This window comes from Monodon monoceros, unplaced genomic scaffold (assembly GCF_005190385.1).
Source record: "Monodon monoceros isolate NGI ecotype Baffin Bay Population unplaced genomic scaffold, NGI_Narwhal_1 Super_Scaffold_12, whole genome shotgun sequence".
In the NCBI taxonomy this organism is placed as follows: Eukaryota; Metazoa; Chordata; class Mammalia; order Artiodactyla; family Monodontidae; genus Monodon; species Monodon monoceros.
In genome coordinates, this window is record NW_021703768.1 from 126038323 (window position 1) to 126055103 (window position 16781).

General features: G+C 46.5%; 1 protein-coding gene across 2 annotated transcripts in view; it reads right to left on the reverse strand.

Moving 5' to 3' along the window:
* Positions 1 to 826: 826 nt before the first annotated feature.
* Positions 827 to 16781, reverse strand: part of PDE6A (phosphodiesterase 6A) — a 69488-nt gene continuing 53533 nt past the window's right edge. Inside the window, exons 18-22 of one of the 2 annotated variants that reach the window (XM_029217480.1) lie at positions 4995 to 5058; positions 4635 to 4709; positions 3905 to 3988; positions 2022 to 2169; positions 827 to 1614 (exon numbers count right to left, since the gene is read on the reverse strand). In XM_029217480.1, coding sequence (XP_029073313.1) covers positions 1535 to 1614; positions 2022 to 2169; positions 3905 to 3988; positions 4635 to 4709; positions 4995 to 5058 — 451 coding nt within the window. In that variant the 3' untranslated portion in view covers positions 827 to 1534. The remainder of the gene's footprint in view (positions 1615 to 2021; positions 2170 to 3904; positions 3989 to 4634; positions 4710 to 4994; positions 5059 to 16781) is intronic. The other variant, XM_029217481.1, reaches the window with a different exon arrangement.

Consider the following 16781-nt stretch of genomic DNA (forward strand, 5'->3'; position numbering starts at 1 on the left):
ATTCCGTGAGTATAAAGTTCTATTTTAACGTCTGTAAATACTTCAGAACTGGCTTCTTTTCTCAAACTCCCACTGTGGAGTTATTGTTTACATCACAAAAACTGTAGAATCTCTATGCTCATGTACTGTAAATAGTGAAGTGATCTGCTTATAAATAAACTTAACAAATACACTATGGAGATTAAAAAGAAAATACCACACACAGCCCTGCCCAGGTGTGTCTTTCTTTATTGGTCCTACGACGTGCTCGTTGAGGGTCGCGCCAGCTACTAACTGGGAAAAGGATTCTAGTTGCAGCGTCATCTCTCAGAGAAGACCCCAGTCCAGGTGTGCCCCTCACTCCAAAACTCTCCAAGCTCACTAGTCCTTTCTTCATAGCACTTTTTTGTGGATCATGATGAACCATTCAGACTTGCCTCACATAACATTGTTCCATTCTGGCTTCTTGCCGGTTTGACTCTTATAAAGCTATATGTACCACCTCGTGAACGAGGACTCCCTTGTTTTGGTATATCCGCTTTTTCACACAAGCACACTAAACATATGTGCTAAAAGAGAGATTTTGACATTTTGGTTTCAGACAACGACACCAACTGACGACTATGAAACGGTTTCTGGTCGGAGGATATGGAAAACTTGAATTGTGTGCCATATTTGGGTGAACTTGAAACTTTTTCCTTTGCTCACTCACTCCCAGTGAGAGCAGTGAAGAGTGGCATCTTCCAAGACTTTCCATCTTGGACGTGTGTGCTATTGCTGCGGAGTTGTCCTGTGTTGGGCCAAGGTGGCCAGGCCTTAACACCTGCCATGGATCAGTCACTGGGTGCAGGCCACCACCCCTGGGCAACTGTCTCCCTGCGGATGAGGTAATCCCTGAAGGGGCTGACGCCGAGGGCTGTCTGCTGACAGCGCTCATCGCTGCGGGGAACACAAGTCTTCAGCAGAGGGTCTGTGCCGCTCATCACAGCACCTGCCGCAGCTGGATATTCGGGGTCCGTGTGCTGCATGTGGTAAGGATGTGGTTATGTTAGAAAACGCCCATATGTCTTTAAAGACGTACAATGGAGGAGTAAACGGTAGGTCTGGAATTTGCTTTTAAATATTTCAGCTAAGAAAAAAATGAAAAAAAATATAAAAGGACAGACGAAGCAAATGTGGCAAAACTCGATATTAGAATCTGGGTGATGGGTAGGTGGAGATTCATTGTGCAGTTCTCTCCTTCTGAGGATGACTGCAAATTTGTGTACTATAAAATGAAAGTACAAGAACAAAAATGATTCTAGGTAAGCAAGTGAGTCTGGCGCTAATGTTTAACTGAGTCTATGAAAGGCAAAATGTTGGTTGTAGCTCAATAAAAAGTGCTCACAGCCAAAAAGAGCCTTGAAAGCCACTAGGGAAGATGTAAACTAAATTCTTCTTCAGTCTTCAAACCCTATAACTCTGACTTCTCAAGCAGGTGCATGGTTTCCCACTGGCTTGGGTACCCTCCTCCAGTGAAGGGTGGGGCCGGTCTGGGCGTGGATCCCCGCTTACGCTACTGGACACAGCAGGACTTGGATGCAGGCGCGCCTCCACCTGAGCCTGGTTTTCCCCCAGGCTGATTTCCTGTGGCTGCTGCTGCAATCAGACAAGAAAGAGAACACACCAGATGAGAGGATGCTGTGGCGGGCTTTCCCTTTTACCTGGTTTGGACCAAGAGTTGCAAACTCCAGGGCTTTCAGCGGCCCTATGTCTACCACTTTATTATTGGAATCTGTCCTACACTGGTTGGGGGCAGTCAGGGAATCCTTGCTGGGAGCCTCAGTCTTGGGAACCAGGCTCTGCTACTGCTCACAGTGTGACTTGGCCATGACACTTCACCTCTGCGGGCCTCAGTGCTCTCATACGTAGAATGGGGACAGCTAGGTCGTGGGGAGGCCCGAATAGGTCCATGTGTGTGAGGCTTTGCGGTCCCGCCAGGCACGCCATGAGAGCTCGGTGTGTGTGGCGTAGGGGCTCTCCGTCCTCCCCCTTCCACAAACCTTGGTTGGCTGCCTGCCCTTTCTGCTTCTCCTCCTCCTGCATCTTCAACTTGGCTTCATACTCATCAGCGAGCACCTTCCACTCCTTGCGGTTGTTGGTGATCCCATCCAGCATGGGAGTGATCTCCTCGTGGAACCGGGAGAATTCCTGGAAGAGAGAGACAGAGCCTCTGGCTCAGGAGTCGAGCCCTGGGGTCCGGGTTCCAGGTGGAGCACAGTGGGTCGTGTCTGCACTGGAATGAGCTGCCCGGGCGCGTTGCAGCTTCCGTCCCCAGCGGTGTGTGTGACGACACTGCAGGGCTTCTGGCCACAAGATCCCATGCCTCTCCCGCTTGAAACCCTCCTGTGGCCCTCCCTGGTTTTCAGGATGAAGCACAAGCTCCTTCACAAGGCTTTCAAGCTCTCCAGACCCAGTGCTCTCCCCCTTCACCAACTTGAACCCTCCGGACATTGCAAATCTGTCAGTTTCTGTGGGCTTCAGTCCAGCTCTTGCCTTTGCTGGAACAGTCTAACTTATCCCTTCTTTTCCCTTGAGGCCTCCACTTAGACATCACTTCCTCAGGGAAGCCTCTTCTGATCCCCAAGGTAAGTCAGGTCCTCTATTAGCAGCTCCCCAAACCTTCTCTTCCTACATCTCACTTCACTGTAATGACTCCGTTTGCCAGTCTGCCCCCGGAGCTGTGAGCTGGACAGGGCAGGGACATCTCTGCTCATTCATTGGGGTGGCCTTGGCCTAGTACAGGGTCTGGGGCACAAAGACAGTCAATATTTGCTGAGTGAAATCGGGATAGGAAGAGGATTCTTAAGGTCTCTTAGCTCTAAGAAGAAAAATAATGCCTTTGAGCACAGCACGTGACAGTTTATGAAGTGCTTTATCTCCTTTGATCCTCAGAAACTCCTGCGAGGTGGGAAAATGAGACTCATTACTCCTAGATTTCTAGGTGAAGAAATGGAGATGCAGATTGGTGGAGATTTGCACAAGGTAAGAATGGCAAATCCAGGGTCTACTGTGGAGTCCAGCCAGAGCCAGCTGTGCTCAGAGCTGCCTGGGTTCAGATCTAGATGCTGCCACCAGCTGTGTGACCTTGGGCAGGACACCATGAAATCAGGACAGTACCTCATAGGGTTGCTGTGAAAATGCACGTAAAGCACTTAGCCCAGTCTTCGTTTCATATATTACTGATGGTCATGGAGAGCGTCAACTATGCTGCCCTGTTGCTCAGAGGACCCCAGTTAGTCTGCGTTATATCAGAGACGCACTTGTGCGCCCTCTGGGAGCAGAAGGGCTGCAGAGAGCCCTAGACTAGGGGTCAGGCGTCCCGGCTCTTATGCTGTCTCTAGCTGACTCCAGTGACCTGGCCCTGTGATTTCTCCTCTCTGACCTCTGTCTCCTCATGTAACATGGCCAAAATCAAAATAACAAATGAGAGGGGGGTGTGTGGCACAGATAACATGGATTGGGGCGTGGTGGGTTTCTCAAGAGAGAGACTAACTTTGAGCCAAAACTCAAAGTGAAGTTCCAGATTATCTTTTGGCAATTGAGTAACTGTGACCTGTCATATTCCCACAAGCTGGGGAAGTTAGGAAGGCATGTTCCCCACTTCTGCTATGCTCCCCACTTCTCTGCCTGAAAACACGATATGTCATTTGTCCCGCAACTATTTATTGAGCAACTAGGATATACGAAGCTCCGGGCTCTGGCCTGGGTATGCAGTCACACAAGCTCCTATGGGGCTGTCCTGAGGACCAAATGCCATTGGAGGTGAGAAGAGCTTTGTAAAGTATCACTCGTCACTTGCCAGGGTTTTTTATTCCTGATGTCATTTGGGAATCCCGGGCTCATCAAAGACATCTTGTTGGGCCTTTGAAAGCAAAGGACTTACCTTGTAGACAAAGGTGCAAACGAAGTCAATGAAGCCGACCTGAAGCTTGGGGAGTTCGTCCGCCTTGTTTCTGTCCATCATGGGCTGTCGGGGGGGAGAAAGAGTTAACTGCACTGGGCTCCTCCTGGTCTGATGCAGCAAGGGGACCCACCCTACCAATGAAACATTCTTGCAAAACAAAAACCTTCTAACTGGTCTCCCTGTGTCTGGTGGGGGGGCCGGCTGACAGTTCCAGCCAAGTTTACTTTCAATGTCGATAGGTTCTCAGCTTGACCAGGTCATCCCCTTGCATGGTCTGTGCTGTTAGAACAGAGCCAGGGGAGGTGGACTCCTAGACTGTCGGAACTGAAAGGGAAATCTAAGTTTTGGCGTCCACTTGTCAATCACTACTTAGCTGAGTGTGCTAAGGACACATAGCTTAAAGCAGGGTCCTCAAACTTTAGGAGAGAGCACATTGCTGGCCCACCCCCAGAGTTTCTGTTCAGGTAGGTCCAGGGTGGGTCTGTGGATTTGCATCTGTAATATGTTCCCAAGTAACGAGGTTGATGGTGGTCTCCAGGGGCCATACTTTGAGAACCACTGCATTAAGGAAAGATCATCTCTGTGGTAAGGTCACACATCCCTGTGTCAAGGGTGAGGAGGCACATCTCTCCATCACGGCGAGGTCACTGCTCTCCACCAGGATGAGATCACATGCCCAGTATCAGGCTGAAGTCCCTTCTCTACTCACAATGGGATTCTGTTGCAGCACCGTGCGCTCCAGGTCACCTTGTTCCCAGAATTCGGCAGCAACCAGTAGCGCCACCTGCAACAGGCAGACACCCGCCATGGAGTCAAGCCCCAGCCCCAATCCTCCTACCCCTGCTCGCATCCCACGTGGGTTTCCAGCTCAGCAAAGACATGAACCCCACTCCTGCCCTGCCACCCCACTTTATGTCATCATGGGAGAGGTCCTCAGGTGATTGCCATGTCTTGGTAGAGGAGGATGGAGCAAAGGTGGGCTGCCTCAGGAGCTGGAGAATCCAAGCCACATTAGCTGCTGTCACCAGTACTGGGATGCTCCTTCTCTCGGGTCAGGAGGAGTGCATACCTTGCTCTGCACCTCCCAAGGCTTGGTGATGGCTGAGAGATCACAGGCGGTCATCATCATGGCCCTGCACACAAGCACACCATCCATCAGTCCGGAGCCAGTCATGGCTGTATATCTGGTTAATTCCATCTATCTCTCCGTTCTCTGCCCCTACTAGTAGGTGACCTCATCCCATGGTGAGAAGAGGGGTCACTTCCCCATTGCATCTGAAGGTCAGGCTTTGAAATCAAATAGAGGTTTAAATTCTGCCTCTGTCAGTTACCAGGAGTTTGACATTGAGCAATTAAACCAACTTCTCTATGCCTCAGTTTCCCTTCTGTAATAATAATGGTACATCCCTCATGGAGTGGGTGCAAGATTAAATGAGATAATGTGTGAAAAATCTTAGCATGGTGCCTGGATATAGTATGTGCCTAATAAACACTGGCGATGATCAGGAACATATATTGGGTTTCTATTATGTGCCACACACTGTTCTAGGCATTTTATAGACATCAATTTCATTTAAATCCCATCACATCCTCGAAGTTCCTTCTCTCCTGTCTAATATAGAACAATGTTTCTCAACCTTTTTCTCATCATCCTCCCTGCTCCACTGTCAAAGAGCTTTTTTATTAGACATTTTTCCTATAATCGCTGTACCATGAAATTTTAATAGCACAGACATACTGTATATGTTTGGAGGGCCATAGACCATTGTAATGTCTAAGATTTTTTGCTCCTTTCCCAAGAACCGCTTTTTGCCCCATTGAGTAATGCATGATGCAGGGAGAAGGGCGACCCTGGTCATTGTGAGGAAGCCTTACGTTAAGAAGTAGAGGAAGGGATTGAGGAAAGAAAGAAAGGGTTAAAAGATAAACTCTTTTTTTTAAAATATTTTGATTTCTTCTTTTTTTTTTGGCTGCATTGGGTCTTCATTGCTGCGTGCAGGCTTTCTCTAGTTGTGGCAAGCAGGAGCTACTCTTCGTTGTGGTGTGCGGGCTTCTCATTGCGATGGCTTCTCTTGTTGCAGAGCACGGGCTCTAGGCATACGGGCTTCAGTAGTTATGGCACATGGCCTCAGTAGTTGTGGCTCACGGGCCCTAGAGCACAGGCTCAGTATTTGTGGTACACGGGCTTAGTTGCTGTGTGGCATGTGGGATCTTCCCGGACCACGGCTCGAACCCATGTCCCCTGCATTAGGCAGGTGGATTCTTAACCACTGGAAGGTGGATTCTTAACCACTGCGCCACCAGGGAAGTCTCTAAAAGATAAATTCTTAAAGGAGTTTCACAATAATAGGAAGGTAAGACAGGTATTATTACATAGGTAGGTACAATATAAGACAGAAGGGAGGGGACATGGGAAAAGAATTGGACAAAGGGGCGAATTTGAGAATGTGTTTCAGAGTCGGGGTGTAGTGGCATGAGCGTCTGGGATGGGAATGCCGGGGCCATGTACTATGGGCCTTAATTCCATGCTGGAATTAAGTGTAGGTGTATCCAATAAGCAGAAAGCGCTTTTGAAGGTTCAAGGCCAGGTCATGACCTCATCAGAGCTGCTTGGCAGCACCTGTAGGATGGGGCAGACAGGAGAGGGAGGGAAGAAGGAAGGAAGGAAGGAAGGAAGGAAGACGCTGCAGCAATGCAGGCAGGATGGCAGGAGGGCCTGACCTGCAGCAATACCCGCGGGCTGGAAGAGCATGGGGTCAACCTCACGTGGTAGAGCCAACCCGACTTGGTGAGATGATGGGCATGGGCTGGGAAGGGGATAGTTGGAGAAGGTTGGGGCTCTGAACCTAACTAGTGGCTTGGATGATTTTACAGTTTACCAGCTGTATCTGGCATAGGTTACATAAGCTGGTCTGGGAGGCCTGAGGAGTTATGAAATATTAACAGGTTTAACTATCTTCTTTTTGTGTGTGTGTGGTATGCGGGCCTCTCACTGCTGTGGCCTCTCCCGCTGCGGAGCACAGGCTCCGGACGCGCAAGCTCAGCGGCCATGGCTCACGGGCCCAGCCGCTCCGCGGCATGTGGGATCCTCCCGGACCGGGGCACGAACCCGTTTCCCCTGCATCGGCAGGCGGACTCTCAGCCACTGCGCCACCAGGGAAGCCCTTAACTATCTTTGATTAAGTAAACCCTCAAAAATTCATAGAAATCTTTAAGTAAGATTTTAAGTAAGTAAGTTTTAAGTAAGTAAGTTTTCAGGAATGCATACATCTCTCAGAAACACCTTTATACTTTGTAATAACTTCAGAACACATGCCTAATGCTTCATGTTGTGTTGTAGACGCTATGTTTACCATCACACACATTAAGCAAATGAATGTTTGGCTGTGAATCCAGGAGTCACCGGTTCCCTGCTACCCATCAGTGTCTACATTTTAAGCCCACAGGTGTGGCTTCAGGAGAGCACTGGAGGTTTACTTTCCTTGGCTGGAGAAATCATGTGAAAATCACTCCCAGCAATTAAGGAAACAGCTAAGTGTTTTAGAGATAGAGATTTGGTACGTCCGTGGGATGTGGTGGGGAAGGGGTCGTGGGGGACACACCTGGACACCAGAAAAGACAATCCAAAGCCTCGTGCTCTAAAGACAAGGCATTACATTCACTTCAGCACCACTGCCTTAGGTGTTTCGAGGCCAAGATGCTATGCTATGCATTAGGGATCCAGAGAGGCCTGCAGGGAGCTCATAGTCACTTAAGGAACATAGAGGGGAAGAAAAACACAAAAACTGTTATCACAATAAGTGGGATGGATGGTAGAAGTACAAGGTGCAAAGAAATAAAAATCCATGGGCTTCCCTGGTGGCGCAGTGGTTGAGAGTCCGCCTGCCGATGTAGGGGACACAGGTTCATGCCCTTGTCCGGGAGGATCCCACATGCCTCGGAGCGGCTGGGCCCGTGGGCCATGGCCGCTGGGCCTGCGTGTCCGGAGCCTGTGCTCTGCAACGGGAGGGGCCGCGGCGGTGAGAGGCCCGCGTACCTCAAAAAAATAAAAAAATAAAAATCCAAAGGTGAGAGCAGCTAGCTCGTTGCAGGGCCCTTCAGAGAGGTGACAGTGAGGCGGGGCCCTGAGGGGTGCATAGGAGCTCTCCAGGAGGAGAGAGAAGAAAAGGTATAGTGGGCAGAGGTGTGGTGGAGGGTACACGGCATTGCCACAGGGCAGAGGGCCATCCAGCAGGTGACTGTGGGAGAATTTATCTATCCATCCTTGTACGTGTATGCATGCCAGATGTCAGGCAGGGGCTGGTTCACAGCACCCCTGCTCTCAGAGAGCTGGTGTTGGGGAGTCACATATGTATCTCACAAATATGTGTAAATGTGTAAACAACTGAATACTCTGAAGGAAAGGAGTCCTATTCTAGGAGATAATGTAACAAGAGAAACTGACCTAAGTCTGGGAGGTCAGGGAGGGCTTCCCTGAGGAAGTGGCCCTGGAGCTGATATCTGCTGGAAGTATAGCAGTGAACTTGGTGACAAAGGCAGTGGGAAAACACATTCCAGGCAGAGAGAACATCTAGTGCAAAGGCCCTGGTGGAAGGAAGCCTGGCACACTCAAAGAGCTGGAAGGGAGGAAGAGCTCAGGGAGCAGGTGGCAGAGGGGGTGAGAGGGGACCCAAGAGATGAGCAGGGCAGACCCACAGAACCCAGGCTTCGGTGAGGGGACATCTTTATGCTAAGAGCAGCGTGAAAAGCCACTGAAGAGTGGAAGGGGTCACATTTGCATTTTACAGAGAACATAGTGGCTTCGGTACGGAGGGCACAGGAATGCCAGCTGGGAGCCCAGTTTGGAAGCCATTTCAGGATCCAGACAAGAGATGGACGTGGCAATAAAAGGAAGTGTCCAGATAGACAAGGCATTTAAGAAGTAAACTCAACAGGGTTTGGGGATAGATTAGACATGCAAAGTGAGGAAGAGGAAGACTTTAGGATGAAAGAGAGTAAAGGACACCAGGGTTATTACGCAGAAGAGAGTGAGAGTAAGTCATGAAGACTTGCTGAGAAATTTGAACCTTAGCCCCAAGGTAGGTGAGAGTCAGCGAGAGGAGGGGGTGGAGTTGAATGGGAGAACAGTATAAAACTCTGTACAAGGCTTTGGAATTAGAGCAATTAGATTCTCACTCTTGTCCTTACTTGCCATTATCTAGGGCAAGTGACTTAATGTCTTTGAGTCTTTCTCTGTTCTTTGGTGAAATGAGATAAGCATATTAGGTTGGATCATATGAAATTCTGATTTTGTGGGTCAAAAACTGTCGTAAGTCAGCAGTTTCACAGGGTTCAATGCAATTTATCTGTCCTAGGAGTTACTGTGACCATCACATAAGATGGTTTTATAAGTGCCCCGTGGTCCTCATCTTCATCGTTATCACCTTCATCACAATCACCAGGATGGGCTCCCGCTCACCTGGCCCAAAGCAAACGTTACTTTCCCACAGCTGGGATGCTCAGCGGTGCTTCTCCCTGACCCTTGGCTGACCCCTGAAAGCATCCCAGCCACCCTTGAGAGGCATTCAGATTCTTCTTGGAATTACACCTGGACTGGAGGCTGTAGCCCGCAGGGAAAGTTTGAAGGGAGCCTGAGAAATCTGTGGGTGTCCGGGAGAGGGGTGGGTTGACTTGGATTCCAGTCCTTGATGTTCCACGAATGCCCGTGTGACACTAGGTAAGTCACTTTGTCTCTCTGGGCCTCACTTTTTTCATTTGTAAAACACTAAACCAGGAGCTGGCGAACTTTTTCTGTAAAGGGCCAGATAGTAAATATTTTAGGTTTTGCAGAGCATGTAGGCTCGATAGCAGCTACTCAGTTTCATCATCGCGATGTGAAAGCAGCCATAGATAAGTCAAGACAAGGTCAGTTGGCGCCTGGCATCCAGTCTCCGGAAAGGTGCCTGGGTAGGTGACCAGTGAGGCCTGAGCTGCGTGACCCAGGGCTTGAGAGGTGTTGGAGGTTGTTAACTCACCAAGCACATTTTGCTGAGTGCTTACTGCATGCCAGGCCCCAGATGGATTCTGAGGATTTAGGATTTAGGAGTGCCGCCCTGGAGGCATTTACCACTGAAACAACTCTTAATCCATTAGCCCCACATTGTTGGGGATTTATGAGTTTTGGTTTGCAGTGTTTTCGGTGTCTTCGTGGTTTTCATACTTTCCATCCAATCTTCCCAAAGCTCCACTCTCTTGAACACAGTGAGTGCCTAACGTCAGAGAGCAGCTGAGGTTGGAGCCTTGATGAGCTCATTGGGTTTAAAGTGGCCCTTAATTGCTGCTTGACCACAGCTGCTTGAGGAGAGTGATGAAGGATTTTGAGAATCTTGGCCACTGTTTCATTATTTGCGGATGTATATTAGAAGTATGTATTTAGCACAGTGGTCGCCTTTTGGATTCAAGCACAAACAGTGTTTCTAAATTCTTTTTTTGGAGGGGGGCTGTGGGGGAGAAGGAAGGATTTATTACTTGCAGCAAGTAAGGAGAATACCAGGGATCTTTTCCCAAAGTAGTGTCTCCCCCAACTGCAAAATTGGGGAAGTTTTAAACTAAGGGTGCATGTGTAAACTCAGGGTACATGAGAAGGCTTAAGCAGAGGAGAATTCAGCATAGAATCGGGGCGAAGGTAGACAGAGACCAAGCTTTAGTTGAAGTCAGGAGGGTCCACATCATCATTCCATCCTTCGCCTGGGTGGGGGTCTTAGTTCCTGGTGTCAAGACTTACTGAAGCTCAGGTTCTTTATGTCTCGTGGCAGAAAGAATTCAGTGGGAAACAAAGTGATAGATGAGAAGTGGATTTATTTAGAGAGGTACACATTCCATAGATGGAATGCGGTCCATCTCAAAAGGTGAGAGTGGCCCTGGGAGAAACAGTCCACAGACAGAGTGTGGGCCATGTCAGAGGGCAAGGGGCTGTTTCTAAATTCTTAATATTCATTCCTAGATCGATGAATGGATGGAAGGATGGATGGGGGAGGGGAGGACGGGCTGCTCAGTAAAAAAAAAAAGACAGGGTCACTTATCTCTTAGGCAGTGCCTAGGGTTCAGGATACTTTTAGGGGCCCGTGAAAATATTTAAATCTTAATTTCTTTTAAAAAAAGAATATAGTAATAGTAAATTTATGAATAATGAATGACTTCAGCCTGGATTATATTTGTCTTTATACCAACACAGTCATAAAATATGATTTTTATTTACGTATTTAAATGGAGGAAGAAGCCATGAAGGCAAAAGTGCCTATGACCCACAAAAGTCATGGTGTGGCCCTCCATACAAGAATACCATTTTATTTATGGGTACTAAAATTTGACTTCTTATCATTTTTATTTGTTAGGAAATATTATTCTTTTGATTTTTTTTTTCCCAACCGTTTCAAAATGTAATCGCCATCTGAGCTTGTGGCAGGTGTCAGGCCTCACATTCTACCACTAGAGGATCTCTAATCCATGCACAGAAACCTTCCAGTGCATGGTTTGGTCAGACTATCCAGCGTGAGACCTGCAATTGGGTGGAGACGTAAAGGGTTTAATGACGAGTGAAAGTCACACCCCGATTCTGGAGGTACTGTAACATCTTGGTCCTACAGTAAACACACTAAAGTGGGGTGACCCAAGAGATAGCAATGCAGGAGACTCACAAAAGTCAATCGGCTTAAGATGGCTCAAGGATTGAGGTGAGTACTCCAAGATAATCAGAGCACAGGAGGGGGGTGTTGGGTTTTTTCCACACAACAACCAATTCTGTCACCAACTAGGTGTCCTCTGATTCGATTCAATTCAATTCAATACAATTCACTTCTTTTTTTTTTTTTTTTTTTATTTGGCTGCTCTGGGTCTTAGTTGCAGCATGTGGGATCTTTTAGCTGCGGCATGTGAACTCTTAGTTGCGGCATGTGGGATCTAGTTCTCTGACCAGGGATCGAACCTGGGCCCCCTGCATCGGGAACACGGAGTCTTAGACACTGGACCACCAGGGAAGTCCCAATACAATTCACTTCTGACACTAGCGTCAGACTTCACAGGTTTGAGGATTTAGTCCCACAAGGCTACCCTCGCCTCAGAAGTCAGCTGCAAGTATCAGGTTCCCAGGTTACCCACACTTCTGACTTGACTACAGAGTCAGGGGGTTCCCACAGGCCCCAGATTCAAAAATTTGCTAGGACAGCTCATAAAACTTCAGAAAACTCTTAATATACAGGATATAACTCAGGAATAGCCAAGTGGAAGAGATGCATAGGAGAAGGTATGGGGTCGGGGGTGCCTACAGAGCTTCCATGCCCTTTTCAGACATGTCACCCTCCCAGCACGTAGATGGGTTCACTGACCTAGTAGCTCTTTGAACTCTGTTGTTTAGAGGTTTTTAATGGCATTTTTACTACATAAGCATGATTTATTAAATCACTGGCCGTTGGTAACTAATTTAGTCTCCAGTCCTTTCCCCTCCCCAGAGGTTGGGCTGGGGCTGAAAGTTCCAAGCTTCTAATCAAGGGTTCATCTTTCTGGTGATCAGCCCCTACCCTGAAGCCCTCTGGGGTCCCACCAAGAGTTGCTTCATTAGAACAGAAGACATTCCTGCCAAGCCTATGACTCTTACTGCTATCAAGGGTTTTAGAGCTCAGTGTCGGGAAATGGGGACAAAGGCCAAATATATATGTCTCTTTATACCACAGGAAGAGCCTAACACCATACCTGCCGTGAGCAACGCTGCACAGCATTCCACGTATCTCAGCTCAGCCCCTGTCATAATTCATAAGGTAGGTACTACCAGTATCCTCTTTCAGCAGATGAGAAAACTGAGGCACGGAGAGGTGAAGTAAACTACTCAAGGTCAAACAACAAAAAGTGAGAGAGCTGAGACTTGAACCCAGACTCTCTGGTGCCGAAGCACAAGTGTGTAACAGGTACAATGTACCCAGGTATGAAGCAGCTCTAATTATGTGTCTAATCTCCTAATCGATGGACCAACTCCGAGACTGCTTTACAGCAGTGGTTTTCAACCAGGTGCAGTTTTTGCCCCCAGGGATATTTGGCAATGCCTGGAGATATTTTTGCTTGTCACAACTGGGGAGGAGCGGCTGCTACTGGTATCTAGTGAGCAGAAACCAGGGGCTGCTACTGGCTTCTAGTGAGCAGAAACCAGGGATTTCATCTACTAAGTGAAATCTTAAAATGCACAGAATAGCCCCTATAACAAAGAGTTGTTGTCCCCAAATGTCAATAGTGTTAAGATTGAGAACCCTGCTTTATAGATCTTCAACATTTTTCACTGAGTGCCTAGCTGAAGAATTCTGAAGAATGTTTACCTTCTTGTACATTTTTAAGTTGACATCTTGCTATTAAAATGATTACATCATTCTTTAAGTATAAAGGAATCTAAATAGCATAGCATTTTCATATCAACCATCAGCACATCACCCATTTAAAAACAAAGAGACAAGCTTTTCTTTAAGAGTCTGGAATTTTAAAGACTGAAATGTAGGATCAGAAACCATAAAACTTCTAGAGGAAAGTATAGGCAGAACACTCTTTGACATAAATTTTAGCAATATATATATATATATTTTTTTGGATTGGTCTTCTAAAGCAAAGGAAATAAAAGCAAAAAATAAACAAATGGGGCTTCCCTTGTGGCGCAGTGGTTGGGAATCCGCCTGCCAATGCAGGGGACGCGGGTTCGAGCCCTGGTCCGGGAGGATCCCACATGCCGGGAGCAGCTGGGCCTGAGCGCCACAGATGCTGAGTGTGCGCGCTGGAGCCCGTGAGCCACAGTTGCTGAGCCCATGTGCCACATCTACTGAGCCTGCACTCTGGAGCCCGTGCTCTGCAACGGGAGAGGCCACCACAGTGAGAGGCCCAGCCATCGTGGCGAGGAGTGGCCCCCACTCTCCGCAGCTGGAGGGGGCCTGCGCACAGCAGCGAAGATCCAATGCAGCCAAAAATAAAATTAAAAATATATATATTAAAAATAAATAAATAAACAAATGGGACCTAATTAAACTTAAAAGCTTTTTCACAGCAAAGGAAACCGTTGACAAACCAAAAAGACAACGTATAGAATGGGAGAAAATATTTGCAATTGATATGACCAATAAGAGGTTAATATCCAACAATGTAAAACAGTTCATACAATTCAACATCAAAAAAAAAAAAAAAAACAACCTAAACAAAACAAAACAAAATATCCTGATTAAAAAATGGGCAGAATGGGCTTCCCTGGTGGCGCAGTGGTTGGGAATCCGCCTGCCAATGCAGGGGACGCGGGTTCATGCCCAGGTCCGGGAGGATCCCACATGCCGCGGAGCGGCTGGGCCCGTGAGCCATGGCCGCTGAGCCTGCGCGTCCGGAGCCTGTGCTCCGCAACGGGAGAGGCCACAACAGTGAGAGGCCCGCGTGCCGCGGGAAAAAAAAAAAAAAAAAAAAGGGCAGAAGAACTGAATAGACATTTTTCCCAAGAGGAAATGCAGATGGCCAACAGGCACATGGAAAGATGCTCAACATTGCTAATCATCAGGGAACTACAAGTCAAAACCACAATGAGACATCACCTCCCACCTGTCAGAATGGCCATCATAAAAAAACAAAACAAAACGAAACACAAATAATAAACGTTGGTGAGGGTGTGGAGAAAAGGGAACTCTCGTACACTGCTGGTGGGAATGTAAATTGGTGCAGCCACTGTGGAAAACAGTATGAAAGTTTCTCAAAAAACTAAAAATAGAACTACCATATGACCCAGCAATTCCACTCCTGGGTATATATTCAAAAAAAACAAAAACAGTAACTCGAAAGGGTACATGCACCCCAATGTTCATAGCAGCATTATTTACAATTGCCATGGTATTGAAGCAACCTAAGTGTCTGTCGACAGTTGAATGGATAAATAAGATGTGGTATGTATATACAAGGGAATATTACTCAGCCATAAAATGAAGAAATTTTGCCATGTGCAGCAACATAGATGGACTTGGACAGTATTATGCTAAGTGAAATCAGTCAGAGAAAGGGAAATAGTGTATGATGTCACTTAAATGTGGAATCTAAAAAAAACAACCAACTAGTGAATGTGATTAAAAAAAAGAAGCAGACTCACAGATATGAAGAACAAGCTGGAGATATAGTGGTTACCAGTAGGAAGAGGGAAGTGGGGAGAGGCGATATAAAGGTAGGGAATTAAGAGGTACAAACTACTATGTAAAAAATAAGCTATAGGATATATTGTATAACACGGGGAATATAGCCAATAATTTATAATAACTATAAATGGAGTATAACCTTTAAAAATTGTGAACCACCATATTGTACACCTGTAACATATTGTACATCAACTATACTTAAAAAAAAAAGTCTGGAATTTTGCATTCTTCCTTTACTTCATAAACTTGTATTTCCAGTTGACTTCCCCCACAGATTTTTATCCTAATGTTTTGTGTGTCTGTGTGTGTATGTATGTATGTATATATGTGTATAACTGTATACATATCACAGACATTCAAAAACATATATATATGAAATGTATTGATTACCCTTTCATACTTATTTGCAACCAAATATGTCCATTAGTTGAAATTATATAACTAAACAATGCTGTCTTTGACCATAGGTCTCCAAGTGTTGAAAACTTTTCTTTTGGATTGAGTTATTATTATTACACGCTTAACCAATACAATAAAATATATTACCTATTTTTAGAAATTATTAAACACTCAAATATTTTTGGAAATTCATCTATTGATGAGATAGGATGGGACTATTTTTTAAAAATCAGTTAACGAATTGGGAATTCCCTGGCAGTTCAGTGGTTAGGACTCTGTGCTTTCACTGCTGAGGGCACGAGTTCAATCCCCGGTTGGGGATAAGATCCCGCAAGTCGCGTGGTGTGGCCAAAAAGAAAAAAAATCAGTTAATGAATGAATACTTCTTATTGCAAGACTGATTAGATGCAGTAATTAGAAACCCTGGGAATGGAAGGAGTTTTGTCACAATGTCATTCCATTCTTTAAATTCTTCCAAATTTATCTATCAGAAGCCCTCCCTTGGGTTTATAATGCCACGATTAAAAGAAGCTTTGAGGACACCAGTATTTATTGTCCCTCTGTATGATGCCCCAGAAGTCTTTGCACCATAGACTTCAAAAAAGGGTGAGTTTGCCTTTGTTTTGTAACATGGGAGAAGAGTGAGGAACTGACCATGCCTCACCTACTGTGCTTTCTCCAGAAGATAGTGTGAAGAGAGAGAACACTGATTCCCTTGAGGCCATCCAAGCCTATATTTGTCTTGGAAGGCTTTGGGAGGGGTATGTGTGCTCAGTGAAGACTTCCGCTTAAGACTACCTTGGCTTTTACAGTGATTGAAGAAGTCCTGCCTCTGGCTTTTCAAATTTTTTTGAAACTCTTAATATCATTTCTTTGTAAAGTCTGCATGACATTGCGTTGTGTGAAAATACCATAATGTATTTAACCTGGTGCCCCATGATGGTTATTTAAGGTTTTTTCAATATTTTTTGTGATTACGAATAATGCTGCAATGAATAACTTTGTGCATACTCCTTGAAGCACATGTGGGAGAAAATCTGGAAGGTAAATCCTAGATGTGGCATTGCTGGGTCAAAGAGTATGGCCGGTTACAATTTTGATAGGCACTGCCCTCCGTAAAACTGTCCCTACTGGGGAGTTCCCTGGTGGTCCAGTGGTTAGGACTCAGCGCTCTCATTGCCATGGCCCGGGTTCAATCCCTGGTCAGGAAACTAAGATCAAAGATAAGCAAATTTTAAAACACACACACACACACACACACACACACACACACACACACACACACA